Genomic DNA, 20,937 nt, shown 5'->3' with positions numbered 1-20,937 from the left:
GCTAGAAGTAATAATAAATCTGTCTTAATGCACGGTGTGTAAAGAAATTGCAATTATTATTTTGAAAATTAGAGCCAACAGTAAATGCTGCTTTTATAAATGATACTCATTTGTGATTTTTTTCCTCTTACTGTTTGCAAAAGTGCTTCCAAAAATCAAAACAACTTGAACAAGGTGAAGTTTTCAGTTTCTCAATTTGTCATATATTCAAATTGAGAAGATGGGTAGCATTTTATAAATCTTAGCACTTTATGTTTCCTCCCACTGAAGATTCTGCCAAGATTTATAATTTTTATTCTATTCCAGATAAAATGGGGGCAAAAACGTTGATTTTAATCCCCCGGATTGCTTCTCAAATAGTATGTCTTATCTTGACTTACGCTAAGAAATGGATTTTCAAATTGGTAGGCATATGTTTAAAAAAAACACTCCTCTTTTAACCCTGCCATTCTGTAAAATCCACAAAAATAAAAGACTTTAAAAGAAAATACCAACCTCTTTGTTACAGAGAGTCAAAGAACTCAATTTATTGAGTGAGCACTTTGAGAACCGTGTTTGCTAAGGTAAGATCTATTCGTTTAAGGCAGGGGTTCCCAAACTTGGTTAGCGGCTTGTTCAGGGTAAGCCCCTGGTGGGCCACGAGACACTCTGTTTACCTGAGCAGCCGCAGGTACAGCCTCCTGCAGCTCCCAGTGGCCACGGTTCGACATTCCTGGCCAATGGGAGCTGCGGGAATGGCGAACTGTGGCCACTGGGAGCTGCGAGCGGCCCTACCTGCGGACACTCAGGTAAACAAAGTGTCTCGCGGCCCACCAGGGGCTTACCCTGAACAAGGTGCAAACCAAGTTTGGGAACCCTGGTTTAAGGTAAAGTCTATTTGCCAACCAAAATAACTTTTATATCAACCTTTGGTATATGGGCTATTTCCCAGGTAGCTAGCACCTGTGGACTTGCTAATTTATTAGGGTTTTGCTGTGGGCAGAAAGAAGCTTCCAGATACTAGGAGACAGGGCAAGTTTGGACTCATCAGTGGATTGGGTCCCACCTCCCTCCCTTCTTTTAGGGGAATCAATCCAACTTCTGCTGCATCTAGTTCTGAGTCTATCACCTGTAGATCCAGAGTGTTCCAACATTCTTGGGGAGGAGAATATAGAGGTGAAAAGGGTGAAGGAAGACCCTTATTTGTTTGGGGAAGTCTTAACTGGGAGGGATGCAGAGCTCCAAGTCTTAACCCCTACAATCCAGTCTACGGAGACTTGGTACACATCACATATACAGTACGAGGTGCATCCAAAGTTTGCCTAACTATGGCACTATGGTCAGCTTACTAGGAGCGCAAGAGTTGTAAGAATGAAACCAAGAGCATGATAGCTGCTCTTAACTCTAATATGGAGGTAGACGCCACAGAGACTACAAATCCCATTTGTGCTACATCTGCTCATGACAGAAAAATGATATGCGTTTGGAAAGAGACTGCCTTTGATTGCTGTCCCATCTATTCCTGCTTCAAGGGGAAAGTGTTCTGTTTCTATAGACTGAAAAGAAAAGGGAACACTCAATTCCCAAAAGGGCTTTCAGGAGCAGAGCCGTCCCGAGTTTCTTATGTTCTTTGTTTTAGCCTTTAGCAAATTAATAGAGGCAACTTCTACTACTAAATAAAGTGTCCTTGTGTGCCTAAATCAGACACAGGTCACCTGGGTCATCTGGCATATAATGAATTTTGGAGGTAAAGGTAATTTGGCCACAAAGAATTCTAGAGATTTATATAACAGGCACAGCCATAAATTACAAAGCTGATGGCAAGTGTCTCAGTGACAAAGAGTCTTATTTAAATTTCCCCTTGGATCCAGCTGGATCACCAGATATTGGGATCCATGTAAACGGTGCCTTCGTACTTAAGGTAAGGGCACCCAGGGGCCATATTGCAGCATATAAAAACACAATATTAGTACTTTCATGGTACTTCTAATCTTCAAAGCAATTACAAATATTAACTAATTATTCTTTTATTGAGTAGAACTTCATGAGCTGCAGGAAACCCATAAGCTGCTCTGTTTACTTCTGAAATAATGTATGTACTGTATTAACATTCCTCCCTTTCCTTTCAAATGCTACTAGCTAAGGGCAAAATCTCGATGGGGGCTTGGCCACTGACATCAATGATATCCAAATCTGGCCCTCTGTTTCAAATCGTGGGTCCTATTTAGGAAGATGACCTTTATGATGACCACGACTTTCTGCCCCATGGTTTAAGGGGGTAAAATTCTGCTCTTTTACCATACAAAGCTCCCATTGGTGCCTTGTGGAAAAGTCATACAGAATGTAATAGGGAATATTTTTTACAATCACACTATAGAATTTAATAGAAAAGTACATCTCTGCTACAGAAATATACACAATGATTCCAAAAGGCAATAAAATAGGAGATCACTCTATTAAATTCAACAGGTTTTGGAGGTAATTTCTACAAAATCTGATTGGTTTAATCCCCATTAAAATTTACAGGACTTTCCTATAGAATCTGCATAGTTAACGATAGCAATGTTAGTCCTGTGTTGCTACAGGAAAAGCAGTCATAATGTGATTTGTAGATATCATTAAGAAACACGTCAGAACATAGTGGGGACTAGTTCTCCACTGCTTCACATGTTATATGGTTATTTACACCAGTGCAAAGTAAGTGCAAAAGACTACCACGTCAGACCTTCTTCCTTCCTTTTGCAAAGGTGTAAGTGAATGAACCAAGTGCGAGGCAGTGGAAAATCAGGCTTGTTGGCCTCTATAAGATGAATGAAAAAGACACTTAAAATGTAGCTGAATTTTCTGTGGGATTCCCACAACGTGGAAGTATTTTAATCATGGATAACATCCATGATTTGTAATAGCCATTCAATGGACCTAACACACAGCCCTAGCAAAATAAATGTGACCTCCAATGGCATGACAAAATAATTGTGCCAAACAAGGACAAGATTTTTGCCTCATTTCAATCAGCTGCACCCAGTGCCAGACAACAATGAATGCAGATGCTTTCTAGGATGCTATCTGTCTACTTCTGAATCCAAACTACAGGAAAAACAAATCTAAGTCGACTAAAGACATGACAGCGCAGTGTAAAACATCAGATGCAAGCAGCATATGGTAAGATACACACTGCTAGAGGTCACCTAGCAACACTGCAAGGAAACATGTACAGTGTGACACAAGGCTGATGACATAGGTCACAAAGGGGATGGTATTCACGTGTTGACTGGAAACAAATCACTCTAGTGTGGAGAGGCTGTTACAATAATGGCCTTTTGCTACAGTGTGAGTCTCACCACTGAAGACACCTCACAGCTACATCTCACCTTCAGTGCTGAAACTATACCGCGTTTAGCGCTTCCATTACACACCAGTATTACCATTAGACCTAAAGGCAGTAAATTCACATCGAGCGCATGCTGTCAATGCATATTGCCCACACTGCACAAAAGTACATCCGTCTATAGCAACCACTGACAGAATTTCTAATCCATAGAAGTCCATAGTATGCATCCATTTCTTTCTTTAAAAAAATTCCCATCCACCAAAAATGTTTCATACCCAATATGTGAGGCAGCTGGGAATCAGGCTCTGAATCTTTATATGGCAGTAAGATGAGTTGTTTGAAAGCCTGCATAAAATTGTAAGCAGATAGTTTAGACACATTGATGAAAAAAGTAGGTTTTATTGTGACTTGACTGACAAGCTTAGTGAAGGGTATTTACAGCTTGACTCTTGTTACTAAAAACACCATGACAGGTAAAACCTGACATGTATGTATAATGGGAAGACTGTGGAAAATTATGAGAAAAGGAGCTCATTAAACAACTAGTACTTTTAGATGGGCTAATTTCAAATGCTGAGCCACAATTTCTGAGTGGCGTACACCCCACTTAAAAAAAACATACCATTCGGGGAAAGCCTGATTTGCCTGACATCCATTCTAAACAGGTTTGTCTGGGAAAGGAAGCAGGGAGAGAACAGGGTATACCACAAGATAGGGGTCCTAGGGAGGAAGTTGAAAGCCATGGAAGGAATGTTTAAAGAGGCAGGAGACATGTCTGGGAATGGGGATATATCAGGAAAGCAGGAGCTGCTGCAAAGGGAAAGCAGCAAAGAACTGGAGAGAGAGCACAGGAAACCTAATCCCAGCGCTTTACATTTATAAAGAAACCTCTGCCCAGGATGTCTGAGAGGGAGACTTGTCTACAGAGCTGGGTATGAGGAGATTTGTAATCTGTTATTAGCAAGGCATTCCTTCTGACTTTCTTGTGAGCTTAGGCAAGTCACCTCACATCTCTGTGCCTTACTTTCATCACCCGTAAATTGGGGATAATGATACTTACCTCACATGCATGCCACGAGACTTAAGGTTGTAAAGACACTACACAACGCAAAGCATTATAATATTCTTGTCTCAAAGCCTATACATACAACCCTAATTAATTAAGCTTTGTAACACAACTGTGAAGGAGAGTAGATGTCATCACAATCCTCCTACAGAGGGGCAGACAGATAATACAGAGGGGCTAAGGGCAAATTTTTCAAAAATGTCCAAGTGACTTAGGAGCCTAAGTCCCATTTCCAAAAAAGACTTGGGAGCCAAGTCTCACTGAAAGACAGTGTAGACTTCTATGTGTAACCCACACGCCTCCTGGATGTGGTGTTCTGTCCCATTTAGTGGCAACGAGAGAGAGAAAGAGAGAGAGATTAATGAGCCTGCTCTACAGCCTTTGCTAACAGGCATATAGCTTTTAGCTCATGCAGTAGAGGCTCATGCACTGAGCTCCAGAGATCCCAGGTTTGATCCCGCCCATCAATGACTGGGGTCTGTCTATGTTACATATGTGCTGACATCACTTTTGAAAACTGGATTAGGCTTCTAAATCGCTTAGTGTTACCTTAAGTAATTTAAATAAGGTCACACATTGTGCCCTGAGGCAAAACTGTCAACAAAACCAGGATTTTGACTCTCAATCCCCTGTTCCAACAACTGTTGCCTTCCGGATCAATAACCACATGAGACAAAAATACTTGGGTTTGGAAATAGACTCTTGTCTATATTGCCCAGTCCATCCACTTGAGCTCAGGTGAAATCTGCTGCATTTTTATGGAGGGCTGTTTATACAAGTAAGAAGAGGGAATTCAAAATCCCAAATATCTTTTAGAAACTAGAGAAAACTTTCCCCTTATTTCAGCCTTTAAGAAATTAATGGAAGCAAGATTTACTAATAAAGAAAGTGTCCTTGTATGTCTAAATCAAGTAGAGGTGGCTGGGTAATTTGAGCACAAATTGAATTTTAGAGGTTTATGTAATAAGGACAGCTATAAAAAGAAAAATAAAATCATGGCAAGCATCTCCATAACAAAGTGTCTTGCATGCAGAAAGATGAGTAATAAAACTAGATGTGTAGTGGAATATTACACAGATTTTAATAGCTGCCTCGGTTTTCTATTTTATAAACCAATAGAAAGGTGAAAGGTCCTGGCTACTTATTTCTTACTTAATGCCTCCATTTTCTTTTTCTTTTCTATGTTATATTAAAGTGCATACTGACACTGTGTTTTTCAGGTCCAATTATTTTGAATTTTACTGAGAAGGGGCCAAAGTGAAAGTTAATAACAAACTTCATGGAGTTGAGAGCTGCAATATGTCGTCATGGGCTGAACTCAGAGCCCAGCATCTTAACAAAATCATCCTCTTTACCAGGGCGGTTTTACTGTACAAGCTTTTGTGAAGACTTTAGCGAGAATACTGTACCGTCTTTCATACTGCATGAACCCTAAGCAGAGTCCAATATACAAAGTCAGCCTGAAATGTCATCAACCCCCCCCACCACAAAAACCCCAACTAGAAACTTACACAGAAAATTCTAACACTGGACTCTGAGGAATTTATAACTATTCCTTGCCCACAACAATCTTAATTATTCAACAAGAATTGTCTTACTATATTTAGCCTAGCAACAAGTGGATCACCCATAGTGGATTATTACAAACTATTTAGAGTGGGCTTTATTTCTTTGTTTGATTGTGTGTAACATCTTAGCTCCCACCATCCTCTTTACTTCCCATCTTGCTCTTTGTGCTCAGCCCAAGATGTACAGAGGACATTTTTCTTCTGCACTCTCTTGCCCAGGGGCATTTTGGACTTAGAATCCCTTTCCTGACCTTTCATCTTTGCACCTCTGCACTCTTCTGCAAATCCTTCCTCAAAACACACTTTTCCCATGAAGTCTACTAGCCTAAATTGCCTCTCAACCTACCTTTATGCGTAAAACACAAAACCAGCCCAAACCTGTGCAACCCTCAAGATGCATGCCTCATTAACCTCAGCCAGTGCATAATCTTATCACTAAAGCCCCTGTCCTTCCACTCCCCTTACTGTTTGTCACTAGCCCTTTTTCGGGTAAGGATATGGGGTCAATTCTACACTGCCTTGCACATGTGCATCTATGGAGAGTGAATGCAAAATGATAACAAGCTGATCGGGTAGCAAGTGACACCCACTTTACACAAGTGCAAATACCTTCACAAGGAACAAGAAAAGGAGGGTCAACCCAGCAGTCTTTATTGGTCTGTAACATGCTGTAAGCTTGCCGCATGGTGGAAATTACACATAGTAATGGTGGGAGGAAAACCTCCCTGTGCTGATTATGGCTAGTAATGACCACGAAAGCAACATGCTAAATACAGCAAAGATTCTGTCAGCTGGAAGATTTGTTAAATGAGGTCCCTTTTTTCAGTCATCTGAGCTTGGACTATTTCCTTCTGGAGCTGCTCACTGTTGTTCAGACCAATAACAATTACCTATATCTCTGTATTGCAATTGTACAGAGGTTATAATATGAAGTTACTAAAGAAGCTGGCTTTATTAAAAACGATTGCTTTCCTGTGCCACATGTTAAGTGGGATTTTTATATAGCTTTTTTCAGTTTACAGAACTGTAATTTTATGCAAGTTCCTGATGTTTGGTCACTGTCTAATTTGAAGCTTCTTCTGCACTCTTTACACATCAGCCTATTGTATTTGCCAGGGGGTGATTCTGAGAGGCTGCAGATGTTGCATCAAGACCCCAAGAATTCTGACTCCTTCTGTCTGTTCCTAATGCTCCTCTCCTCACTTCCAACCCAGCTGGCCCCCGCGTTCACAGTTGTCCTTCACTAATTTAATAAACCTTTACACAATGTACAGTTTTAATTGTAAGTATGGGGGAAGGCAATATAACCCACATCTACTCAGTATGGTGCTCTGTCCCTCTCTAGTGGTGGCTGGGTCAGATACAGAGATTGATAAGCCTACCAGAACTAGCTCTTTCGGATCAAGCTGCAGAGGTTTATACATTTACTGAAAGATTTTGCATTACAAGTGGTTAGAAGGGGGAGCGTGAATAAAAGAGATCAGGAAGGAGGAGGTTGTAGGTATCTGAGTGGGGTGACCTCAATAAATATGTACATATTAAGGGGCCCTAACTGAATGGCTCGCCCAGGTTCCCCAGTGGGATTGAACCAGTACTAGTATCGCAGAACATTGAAAATCACAATGCTAGAAGGAACCATACACTCCAGAGAACTATGAGAGTCAAAGCAGCTGTGCCACATACCACCTCTACCTTGTATAAACAGGGAAAATACTTACACTTACAGGTTGACTTTTTGGCACGTCATAAACACCTTCCTTCTTTTGGCTCGTCGGAACCTGTGACAGTAAATCAAATGCACAATCATCATCGAGGTAGGAGTCTGGAAAATTTGCAAGTTGTAGCTAAGTTCCCTGTATTTTACAAAAGAATTAAGTCATTCTATGTGACTGAAATCAAGAATGATCCCTTTTAATATAGGGAATGTCTTTCAGAGGAGATGACCATGAGTGGCAAAACTTGGATCTGGTTTTTGAACACCCCAAAGTTGCATCTGGGTATGAATTTCCATGAAGTTAAGGTGCTTTTGCATCCCTCTTCTACATAAGTGTTTGCTTTTTTCTAGGACGGGTCGGGGGGTACAAAATGGGAGTCATGTTTGGGCCAGGGCTCCATTTTCTCCTCAGATGAGCTTTTTTAATGGAGCTATCAGTTCGGCCAGCAGCAATATTAATGTCCTTGCCTCACCTAATTTATTATTGTTAATCAGAAAAAAACAAAAACTAGTCTTGGAAGGGTTAAATTTTTATCAGTAAATGCTATTTTCATCATACACACATGACCCAACGAAAAAATATTTCCATTGATGATGGCTGAAATTTACAAATAGGCAAAGTAAGAAAAATGCTGCTTGAGAACTTATTGGCATTTGACTTAAGGATATTTACTTTTTATATTTTGACAATTTGACAATTGTTGACAATTTGTGTTTTAATGGTGATACAGCTTTAAGTTTTTGAATCTCCATGTCGAACCGTAATTAAATAGCAATTATACGACCCTTACACAATTTCCTGAAACTGAAAATTTAAATAGATAAAAGTTGAAAAAAAAAGCTTAAAAACAAACATGGATATTATCTGTCAAAATAATAAAAAAAAATCATATTTTGCCAAGCCTAGTAAACACCCATATTCCTGGGGTGGGGCTAATCACAGGCCGCTATATAATGTGTGACCTAGCATTCTGCAACTCTTGATGAGAGGGAAAATGTCCTTTCAGAGTCTGGGGCAGCATCTACAGAAGCATAACGAGGGAACTGAAGTCATCGGCCCTTCTACTGGGCACAGGCTGTTGTACTTTAGTAAGTTTGGGCCCAACTCTCCTCCTATGCTTGATAGTCATGATTTATAATGTGTGAGGAGAAATTCCTCTGATGTCAGTGGAGTTCAGCTACAGCATGAGTGAGAAAGGAATTGGGCACTATCCGCTTATAAAGTAAATCCAAGAGAGCTATGATTTTTATGATCAGTTATGATTCTCATGGGTGACTTTAATTTTCCTGATATCTGCTGGGAGAGCAATACAGCGGTGCATAGACAATCCAGGAAGTTTTTGGAAAGCGTAGGGGACAATTTCCTGGCGCAAGTGCTAGAGGAGCCAACTAGGGGGGCCGCTTTTCTTGACCTGCTGCTCACAAACCAGGTAGAATTAGTGGGGGAAGCAAAAGTGGATGGGAATCTGGGAGGCAGTGACCATGAGTTGGTTGAGTTCAGGATCCTGACACAGGGAAGAAAGGTAAGCAGCAGGATACGGACCCTGGACTTCAGGAAAGCAGACTTCGACTCCCTCAGGGAACGGATGGCCAGGATCCCCTGGGGGACTAACTTGAAGGGGAAAGGAGTCCAGGAGAGCTGGCTGTATTTCAAGGAATCCCTGTTGAGGTTACAGGGACAAACCATCCCGATGAGTCGAAAGAATAGTAAATATGGCAGGCGACCAGCTTGGCTTAATAGTGAAATCCTAGCGGATCTTAAACATAAAAAAGAAGCTTACAAGAAGTGGAAGGTTGGACATATGACCAGGGAAGAGTATAAAAATATTGCTCGGGCATGTAGGAACGATATCAGGAGGGCCAAATCGCACCTGGAGCTGCAGCTAGCAAGAGATGTCAAGAGTAACAAGAAGGGTTTCTTCAGGTATGTTGGCAACAAGAAGAAAGCCAAGGAAAGTGTGGGCCCCTTACCGAATGAGGGAGGCAACCTAGTGACAGAGGATGTGGAAAAAGCTAATGTACTCAATGCTTTTTTTGCCTCTGTCTTCACTAACAAGGTCAGCTCCCAGACTGCTGCGCTGGGCATTACAAAATGGGGAAGAGATGGCCAGCCCTCTGTGGAGATAGAGGTGGTTAGGGACTATTTAGAAAAGCTGGACGTGCACAAGTCCATGGGGCCGGACGAGTTGCATCCGAGAGTGCTGAAGGAATTGGCGGCTGTGATTGCAGAGCCATTGGCCATTATCTTTGAAAACTCGTGGCGAACGAGGGAAGTCCCGGATGACTGGAAAAAGGCTAATGTAGTGCCAATCTTTAAAAAAGGGAAGAAGGAGGATCCTGGGAACTACAGGCCAGTCAGCCTCACCTCAGTCCCTGGAAAAATCATGGAGCAGGTCCTCAAAGAATCAATCCTGATGCACTTGCATGAGAGGGAAGTGATCAGGAACAGCCAGCATGGATTCACCAAGGGAAGGTCATGCCTGACTAATCTAATTACCTTTTATGATGAGATTACTGGTTCTGTGGATGAAGGGAAAGCAGTGGATGTATTGTTTCTTGACTTTAGCAAAGCTTTTGACACGGTCTCCCACAGTATTCTTGTCAGCAAGTTAAGGAAGTATGGGCTGGATGAATGCACTATAAGGTGGGTAGAAAGCTGGCTAGATTGTCGGGCTCAACGGGTAGTGATCAATGGCTCCATGTCTAGTTGGCAGCCGGTATCAAGTGGAGTGCCCCAAGGGTCGGTCCTGGGGCCGGTTTTGTTCAATATCTTCATAAATGATCTGGAGGATGGTGTGGATTGCACTCTCAGCAAATTTGCGGATGATACTAAACTGGGAGGAGTGGTAGATACGCTGGAGGGGAGGGATAGGATACAGAAGGACCTAGACAAATTGGAGGATTGGGCCAAAAGAAATCTGATGAGGTTCAATAAGGATAAGTGCAGAGTCCTGCACTTAGGATGGAAGAATCCAATGCACCGCTACAGACTAGGGACCGAATGGCTAGGCAGCAGTTCTGCGGAAAAGGACCTAGGGGTGACAGTGGACGAGAAGCTGGATATGAGTCAGCAGTGTGCCCTTGTTGCCAAGAAGGCCAATGGCATTTTGGGATGTATAAGTAGGGGCATAGCGAGCAGATCGAGGGACGTGATCGTTCCCCTCTATTCGACATTGGTGAGGCCTCATCTGGAGTACTGTGTCCAGTTTTGGGCCACACACTACAAGAAGGATGTGGATAAATTGGAGAGAGTCCAGCGAAGGGCAACAAAAATGATTAGGGGTCTAGAACACATGACTTATGAGGAGAGGCTGAGGGAGCTGGGATTGTTTAGCCTGCAGAAGAGAAGAATGAGGGGGGATTTGATAGCTGCTTTCAACTACCTGAAAGGGGGTTCCAAAGAGGATGGCTCTAGACTGTTCTCAATGGTAGCAGATGACAGAACGAGGAGTAATGGTCTCAAGTTGCAGTGGGGGAGGTTTAGATTGGATATTAGGAAAAACTTTTTCACTAAGAGGGTGGTGAAACACTGGAATGCGTTACCTAGGGAGGTGGTAGAATCTCCTTCCTTAGAGGTTTTTAAGGTCAGGCTTGACAAAGCCCTGGCTGGGATGATTTAACTGGGAATTGGTCCTGCTTCGAGCAGGGGGTTGGACTAGATGACCTTCAGGGGTCCCTTCCAACCCTGATATTCTATGATTCTATGATTGATTTTTTAAATCTGATTGTTTTTTCCTTCTAGAAAACACTGAAAGCCTGTTGTAAATGGGAAATACCAAACTTAATAGTGAAACAAATGTCCTGTACATATAATATACTAGTATCACCTTTATATTGACTATCCTTGTTCTTTGGAAGAAGGTTACGTTTTAGAAGTCAATGAGCTTTACTACTGAAATTAATCCTCACAAATTTAATAAAACATCTTGTAAATCTTTAAATAAATCTATTTTTTTGCCCATATAATATAAGCATGAAGAGAACAAATACTCTGAGAGAGATGATACAGTAGGTCAAGTCCACAATCTTACTGTAAATTTATCAGAAGTTACCTATCCAGTGATATATGGCACAACCTCCAAATTAGTCCAAGAGGGTGTCAGCCCCAACCATTCACACTTTCACAAAGCTCACATTTTATTATGACAGTGTCATTTTCCAAGAAACACTATGCATTTTAAATAAGAAAATATAGAGGAACTCATCAAAAATACCTAAGAGATTTAAGAGCAAAGTCCCATCAAAAGAGAATGGGACATGTTCTCCTAAACCTTTCAGGTGCTTTTTATTCCTATTTCAAGAATTTTCCTATTTCTATTTCAAGAATGACCAATGATAAGTATTTCCCATAGTGCTCTCACTGTGCCCTCCATTCCACTAAAAAATCCATCACATTAGATGTGTGAAGTTAGTAATAATGGAGAAATTCAATTTAAGGGAATCAACCGTCTACCCATTGGCAGACTGCTATGTTGCACCGAAAGGTCAGGAACCAAGAATTTTCATTTAACAAGTTGCTTGGAGTTCTGTTATTCCTTGAGAGAGGTACAAACAGTACCTGAGAAGCTGCTGTATCGTTACTAGGATATTTTTCTTGAATGTAAACCAGTGCTGCCCATCACACTCTCTTGTTTTCCTTTCTTCTGGAACAAGGTGATTTGATTCAGCAAAGGTTGCATATACCAATTGTAAAGGCCCTGGTGCGCTGCACTGTGTTCAGTATTTGAACGATTCACCACTCTTTTTTAAAGAAGTTGTAACTTCAATTTTCACTTCTTTCAGGGGAAGAAAAGTTTGGACTCATTCCATTTAAATACCCCCACCCAGGAATCATTAGGGTCTTTGACACCTAACTCCTAATCATCATATATTTTAATGAAAAAGAACATGATACAACCTTGTGGCCACATCCTACTGAGTGAGGCACCCCTGGAAGTTAGATGTCTTAGCAAACCACAGTGGATCCTGCTGCAGGGCTGTAGAAGATTAAATCAGACCTTCTTGCTTTCCCCTTTCTATCTCACACTTGACAGCGGCATTACCCTACCTTTTACTGAGTGTCACAATCATGGGGTCACATTTAGACTCTTTGGTATCTACCTTATCCCATGTCCAAGCTCTCGTTAAGTTTTGTGACTCTTCCTTTCAGAACTTCTCTGCAATTTGTCCTCTCCTCTTTCTCCCTACTGCCAAAAGAGTGATCCACACCTTGTTTATTTGTTGCCACAAATAATACTGCCTCCTCCTTTCTGCCCTCCCTTACTCACCTTTTCCTCCTAGACATAACCCTGAAGCTTACAGTCTCTTTTGCCTTCTATAAAAGTGAAGGCCGTGTCTCCTTCGACATCAAAGTTCAGACTTGTTCTATTCTGACTGAACTGCCCTGCCTACAGCTCAGCTCCCATGTATGCCCCACGCATGCAGGAAAATGTTCACTAACCCTTGGGAATACAATTTTGATTCAAATATTGACAAAAAATTTTAAAGAGGTCTTTTTCCCTCAGAAAACCTTTTCATGGGAAAAAATTCCAAAAACACTACTCAAGACTCTGGATCTTTTTCACACTGCCCCTAATACCTGGAACAGTCTCCTCCTTCCTCCTAGTCACTCTCCCTCTTTTCCTCCTAATCGCTCTGAAAATTATTATACTGAACATGTTTTCCAACACTAATCTACTCTGGCAGGGTCACTTTCTGGCTATCCAAACCCCCTTTCCAATATGAGTATATGAAATAATGATGATCACATGAATCACAACATAACCACTGATCTGAGCTCCTGTAGAGAATATTGCCCATAAATCATCACGTTTTCCCTTTCCCCTCCCTATCACCATATTCTGCTGTATGCCTACTGTTGCTTAGGCCTTGTCTACACTAAAGGGAAAAGTCAGTTAAGCTATGCAATTTGAGTTAAGTGAATAGCGTAACTCAAATCCACGTAGCTTAGATATACTTACCGCGGGGTCCATATTACGCAACGTCGACGGGAGACGCTCTCCCGTGGACTCCCCTTAGTCTTCTCGAGCAGGTGGAGTACAGGAGTCGACGGGAGAGCGATCTGCGGTCGATTTAGCGGGTCTTCACTAGACCCGCTAAATCGACCGCTGATGCATCGATCGCCGCAGGTCAATCCTTCGGTAAGTGTAGACAAGCCCTTAGGCCTGGTCTACACTGGGGGAGGAGGGGGGAGGATCGATCTAAGTTACACAACGTCAGCTATGTGAATAACGTAGCTTAAGTCGACGTACTTAGACCTACTCACTGCGGTGTCTTCACTGCAGTGAGTCTACTGCTGCCGCTCCCCTGTCAACTCTGCCTGCGCCTCTCGTGACGGTGGAGTACAGGAGTTGATGGGAGAGCGCTCGGGGGTTGATTTATTGCATCTAGACTAGAGACAATAAATCGACCCCCGCTGGATTGATCGCTGCCTGCTGATCTGGTGGGTAATATAGACATACCCTTAGACTGCAGGCTCCTTGGAGTACAGACCTTGCCTTCATCTTTGGCTGTAAAGCATCATAAAGATCAGTGATACTATATAAATAATATGAAATTAATTAATAAAGGCCCCAGTCCATAAAAATGATGGCACTAACATAAAACCAGCTGTCAGGTAAGGAAATGTGATGAAAAGTCCAGTACAGAAAGGACTCCTGCATGTTTGGTGGTCAAATCCCACAGTAACTAGTGCATTAGAAATACATGGGTAGATTAGATTAGATTAAATACACAGAAAAAACACACACACATACACACACACGCTTTGGGGTAATGAGTCAAAGAAAGAAATTAATAGAAAAACCATGCCTAATAAGAGAGAATGCAAGCTCAGTGATATTAAACAGTGGAATGTTATCCCAATAGTGAGATTTAATGTTTAAGTTTTTTATTTAACTAACTACCACTCAGGGACCTTTTGTACCTGAGGGAAAATGAACTCTTTGTACAACGGCCTTAGGTAGGAAAAGCAGGATGGCACCACAAAAAGAAGGGGTGAATAAGACCGAACAAAATGTCTGAGATGGAGGACACTTGTTCCTGGGGAGCCAGCCACCACAGAGAGAAACTGCCTTGAGTCAAAACATCGCTGTGGCCTGTCTGTCTTGTACACTGCTTATTACAGGCAATGAGGATGTGTCATTTCAGAGTGCTTAAGTTACAGGTCAATGAGGAGCTTGCAAGATTCCCATAGTTAAGTATGGACAGAAACAGTAACTTGTAGGAGACAGAAAGAATTAGGCAACAAGGAAGAATCTAGTTCAGAGGAATCTTACTAATGATACTAAACTGACTGGTTCTGAGTTCGTCAAGACCTGTAAAAGAAACAGCTTTTTCAATGATGTAAGTGTAATCGGAAGGTTCTGAGCACCTAGATTTACAGCAGCTAGGGAAATCATAAGGTACATTGAGACTAGAGTGCCATGGCCATTGGAAACTCTACTGTGGTGATACTTCAGTGTTTGTCTATTGCAATAGATAACTAACTAAGATTTGTGGTTAGCTAATCGCAGTGCTAGCCATATTCAGTGTATTGCCTGTAGTAAACGTAGAGAAGTACAAGGGATCACAGGTGAAACTGGCATGATTTTCATTGCCACCACTTAGGAAAGAAAACTTTCACCATGTCCAGCTTCCATCAAATGAAGCCTGAACAATTCACTGGTGACTCAGAGGGCAGAGGCAGCACTTCCAGATCAATACAGATCTCATCCCTGGTTTACCATCCTTTCTTTCCATTTTAGCAAAACCTTGGAAACACAATGGTTATTCATTCACGTTCTCTAGGTCCCTCAGAACAAATGGTTTTGATTGAGTCTGGTCTGGCTTCCATCGCTCCTGGAAAGGCAACTGCCGTTTGTATGAATGGGCTCCTCTCTCTCATTCTTCTCAACCTCAGTGCCTTGTCTGATACCATTGACCAGGACTCCCTTTCAGCCACCTATTAACACTTCTTAGGGATCTCCTTCACCTTCCTTCCCTGGCTTCACTGATACATTTATGAGGGGAGGGAAAGCTCAGTGGTTTGAGCATTGGCCTGCTAAACCCAGGGTTGTGAATTCAATCCTTGAGGGGGCCATTTAGGGACCTGGGGCAAAAATTGGGGATTGGTCCTGCTTTGAGCAGGGGGTTGGACTAGATGACCTCCTGAGGTTCCTTCCAACCCAGATATTCTATGACTTCTTCAACAGCTCTGCATTTTGGTCACCACCAGTCAAAATATCTTAAGCTGACTGCATGCATTTGATATGAAAATTATGGGGTAAGCAGGAGTATGACACTTACAGAGAGAATTTTAAATAAGGTCACTTTTCAGACAGCAACTACACTTCAAACCATGTGTCCTAACTCAGCAGTTCTCAACCAGGGGTCCAGGGCCCCCTGAGGGGATGTGAGCAGGTTTCAGGAGTCTGCCAAAATAAACAAGAAAGCCGAAGCCCGAGCCCCATCACTCGGGGCTGAAGCTGAAGCCCAAACAACTTAGCTTTGTGGCATGGGGCCCATGGCAATTGCCCTGCTTGCTACCCCCTAACACCGGTCCTGGCTTTTAATCTGCAGGATGTGCAGAAAAGCAGTTCTTGTGGCACAGGTGAGCCGTGGCTATTGCATGTTGGGGGGCCCTCAGAAAGAAAAGGGTTGAGGACCCTGTCCTAGCTTATCTCCAAACTTAACACACTGTGTGTGCAGGAAAATACATTCACCCTGAGTGGCTTTAGCGCACTGGCAGCGGGCTACATAGCCTATTTTAGTTAGTAATGGGAGAACAACACAGCTTTGTAGGCTTAAATGAACATATGAACTTAATGAGCCAATGATTAAATTACAGAATGTGCTAAATCCCACTCATTTACTTGTGTTCCACCTTCTTACTCCTCTCTCTTCTGGCCTAAATCCCATTCTGTTCCTTTGTTCTTCTATTCTTTTCTTCATTCTTTCTTTCATTACTCTCTTTTTTTCTTTTAATTTCCCTCCCCTCCTCCTCCATTCCATCCCAACTTGTGTCTGTTTTTAAAGGTTTGAGTTACAACCAGATCAACCTATACTACATCCCAACAAAATGCTGGGGCACTTTGTAACTCTCCACCCTAAGAAGGATTTATTGGAATCTTGATTTTTCGGTTGTAATTTCTTTTAATAGAACAGAGATCTCTCTGTCTCCAGATATGCTCTTGTTTGTGATTTAAACTGAATTAAATAATCTTTTGATAAGTCCTGCACTGACCCCTGGAGGATGGACTGAATGACAAAAGGGGTATTTTAGATTATCATCAATGGGAGATTTGTCAGAGTACAGAATGCAGGACTGGGCTGTGTGTGTATGTGTATGCATGTTGTAAAACTGGATGTAGTTATAAAAAACATTGCAGATTAAAAGGAAAGAAAGGAATCTACTATTTGTCATACTATACAGAGTGCACAATGTTTAGGACCCTACATCAGTTACCAAAGATAAAGTGGATACATTTTGAAAGCATACTGAGACTGTAAAAATTATTTATGTAACTTGAATGAGGATGAAATGTCATGGTGAATGAAAACTAATAAAAGTGAACTTCAGTCTATGAAATGTGCTTTGCTAAATGTTTGCATTGGGTGCACTAGTAACACAGATGTAGCCATTTTATACCTGATATATGTTTTCTTCTGTTTCAGGCTCACGGATTGGCTCATGTCCAGCCTCAAACACAATGTACTATTACATCAGCCGCCAAAGAGGAAAGGTCAAAGATGAAACAGAAGGGAAAAAAGGCAATTTGGAATTCCAGATTAAAAAAAAAACAAAACAAAAAAACACAGGCAGGTATTAAGGAAACAGGTTCAAAGTATAGGTTGGCACAACGATAACTGGTTTGCTGGAAAGCACAGAGTTATATTGTTTTATTTTTAATGAAAGAGAAAAAAAACAGACCTGGCTCTTCTTTAATGATTATTAGATCAACTTCCTGCTGCTTTCTCACTAGGGATACAGTCTGAAGCCAGTTTCTGCTCCCATTGAAGTAAACGGGAATTCTGACATGGACTTCAATGGAAGCAGGAACAGGCCTCTGGGCTGCATAGCCATCATTCCCGCCCACACACACATTTATTAGTAGTGAATAAGAAAGCTAAACCAAAATTCAGAGAACAGTTTGATGCTTATGTCACAAGTTTCATAGTAATAGTTTGCTACTTTGCTTTACTTTTTTTAGGTTACAGCTTTACAGTCCTTACTGTTTAGGGTTTTCAAAATAAAACTTTTAGCCAAGTTTTTCAAAAGTGAATAATGATTAAGGTTGTCTCCATTTTGGATGCCTCCTATGGGGCATTTCAACGGGGCCTGATTTTCACTGAAAGCTCACCCTCCTGAAACCAGGCTCCTTTAAAGTGTATTAAGCTGGCATGCATAAATAGAGGCACCTGAAGTCTCTAATTATTTCTGAAAATCTTAGCCTCAAATGAAATAGCATTTCACATTATTAGGATCCTACGTTTCCAGCAAAACATTAGAGTGAGTATGCACAACAGCCGACGTCTTTTTAAAAATCTGACTAACTTGCTGGATGTAAATATATTGGTGTATTTCTAAATTCATCACCTTTTCCATTAAGTTGGAAGAAATCATAGTCTGAATAACGTTGGGCTTTAAAGTTAGGCTCTATTATTTAATAAAACCCAAACTGCGAATACAGCAAATCAACTGGTTACAGTAGTCAATTCCATTTTTCCCCCTGATACAAATATTGATGCTCTGGGAGAAATTCTGGCCCCAGGCAAGTCAATGGCAAAACTTCCATTGACTTCCATGGGGCCAGGATTTCACCCTCTTTGTTGTTTTCAAAATAGCTTATGTTTTTGTTACCTTTCCCCCAAAGATGTGTCATTATTTCTGGAGAGAAAACTTTCAATTCAGTTTCTAAATGACATTCTAAACTAATATTTAATGTTTCCATCCTATATTGTAATATTACATATTAGTATTATTATTTAGAACTTAGTCTCTAGTAAATATTCTGCTTTGAGATTTTTCTCCCTCTATTTAAAATGTATTAAGTACTACTCTATTTAAAATGTATTTAAACTCTCCCTCTACTTAAAATGTATTAAAAAGCAGTACTTTGTTACAACGGTAGCCTGTGTCTGAAAATAGGATAATGTATATCTAACTATTTCTGAAACATAATCTGTACAGCTTCAGAAATTACCTGGTACACAGGATCTTCTACATCTTCTTCCAAAATTGTCTACAGCAAAGAGGCCAGGCAGTAAAAGCAAAGAACATAAACAGCAGAGAAACAAGACTGCATTCGGAAATTAAAGGACAGCAAAGAAATGAGCTCATTGTACGTTAAAAATAGATATTTCTTTTTGAGTTTACAGATAACTGTTGTGTTATTGCACAAGGTAACTTTTAATCAAAGCTGCACCTTGTCTGATTTTATTTAAGATGACACATTCTGAAGCAAAATTTGAACTGTGCTACAATTACCAGTCACTCTTAAAACAGATCTACCCAACATGCTGGCTTCCACTAAAATTTGTCACTCTAATTCAAAGCAACACTCCCGATAGGAAATGAGTAGATCATTTCATGTTTCTAAGATTTTCATCTTTCCCAGTGTTACAATTTCCATCACTGTTTAACCCTACGTTGACACAGTGAGAGCTGTTGCCTTTCCATTTGTCCGTGTGGAGCATGATCCTGAAACCCCTACCACTATCCTCTGACTGGCAATAAGCTAAGCACACATAGATACCTGGTATACTGCTTGTTCACACTGCTTGTCCTTTTGTGCCTTTTTTTCCATTTCTTCCCTTTGTTTCAATTCATAAATGAGCTGAAACAGGTCTCGCAAGTCCAGAATTACAGGCTCAGCCTATTGAAGCAAAAACAGTAAGTAAGTTTTAATAAAGGAAAGACGACTTTTCCCAGGGTCCTGTTGGTAGAACAGTGATAGCTATCTTTCAAGAGAAGGAAATTCACACTGACTTAATTTCTACCTTGTTTATATTAGTTTAGAAAATTGAATCTAGGCTAAGGTTCATTTCTATATAACTAATTATATTTGCAGATTAATGATAATTATACTTATGAGTATTGAAAGCATTGCTTATATTTATTGGTGGTTTCTAATACAACGAAATTAGGGCAGATTTTATGCTAAGTGGCTATTTGTTTTCTATCATTTTCTGTTTAAATGAGTCTACGAATATATGTAAACTTATTTATTTTGGGGGAAGGAGGGAGAGATAGCTCAGTGGTTTGAGCATTAGCCTGCTAAAGCCAGGGTTGTGAGTTCAATCCTTGAAGGGGTCATTTAGGGATCTGGGGCAAAAATTGGGGATTAGTCCTGCTTTGAGCAGGGGGTTGGACTAGATGACCTCCTGAGATCCCTTCCAACCCTGATATTCTATGATTCTATGATTTGTATTCCGTCAATGTATCTAATTTAATTAGAAAGGAAAATAATTACTAATTAGAAGGAATACATCAAGAAAAATTAAGAAGGGTGAAGTACATTCCCTTTTTCTCAGACTGGTATTGCTAATCCTCCATCTAAGAACTTCTTTGCAGACACATTTGACAGCACGTATTTTGCACAAACAAGCTAGCATGCCCTTTTGAACAGCAACATAATAGACATAACTTTCAAAGTGAGTTAAACTATAGAAAATGACAAAGATTTGATACTTACTGCCTGGGCGGTTTTTATTGCCACAAATCTATGATTTCCTTCCTTTCCACACACATATCCAAAGGCTCGGTGGTCTGTGATATCCTTTGCAATGTACGAAATTTCATGAACTGCATGATGGTGCTGTAGTAGCTATTAAAAAAGCATACCAAAACACATCTATAAAAACATTCCATTTAAGCTATAATTTCATTCTCAAGACACACATTTTACCTGTGGCTTCGTATGTCTACCAAATTTTAAAAAGTCATTGCGTCAAAATGAATAGCAATGTTTGGAGAGTGCAATCAGTATGGTACCGAGGCGATCTCTAAACAAGTGTTTTGACCAATTTAAGCATTGTGTTCACGTTTTGCATAAACGTTTCTGCCAATACTTTATGGTGAGAGATAATTGAATAGAAGTATGATATTATTACCTAATTCTGACATATGAAAGTATTCTAGGCACCTTAGCAATTGATTTTATGACTAAAATTTATAAAATAACAAGCACCACCTATCTGATTATCAGGATTATGGCTCCAAGCCTCTTACTGGATCCATATGGGAGGACTTCTATGGCAGCAGAGAGCCACACTGACTGTAGGACTGGGGCCTAAGGCC

The 20,937-nt window shown here is 40.9% G+C and overlaps 1 protein-coding gene across 3 annotated transcripts in view; it reads right to left on the bottom strand.

The window, feature by feature from the left end:
- Positions 1-20,937, bottom strand: part of DAB1 (DAB adaptor protein 1) — a 165,713-nt gene that overhangs the window by 30,440 nt on the left and 114,336 nt on the right. For 2 of the 3 annotated variants that reach the window (XM_077824740.1, XM_077824737.1), the window contains exons 4-8: positions 20,333-20,464; positions 19,394-19,513; positions 18,842-18,880; positions 17,287-17,352; positions 7,663-7,722 (exon numbers count right to left, since the gene is read on the bottom strand). In XM_077824740.1, the coding sequence (XP_077680866.1) occupies positions 7,663-7,722; positions 17,287-17,352; positions 18,842-18,880; positions 19,394-19,513; positions 20,333-20,464 (417 nt within the window). The remainder of the gene's footprint in view (positions 1-7,662; positions 7,723-17,286; positions 17,353-18,841; positions 18,881-19,393; positions 19,514-20,332; positions 20,465-20,937) is intronic. The other variant, XM_077824739.1, reaches the window with a different exon arrangement.

The sequence above is a fragment of the Eretmochelys imbricata genome, chromosome 8, assembly GCF_965152235.1.
Source record: "Eretmochelys imbricata isolate rEreImb1 chromosome 8, rEreImb1.hap1, whole genome shotgun sequence".
NCBI classification, from domain to species: domain Eukaryota; kingdom Metazoa; phylum Chordata; order Testudines; family Cheloniidae; genus Eretmochelys; species Eretmochelys imbricata.
Note: the sequence above shows the minus strand (reverse complement) of the source record. Positions and strands in the feature narration are given on the sequence as shown.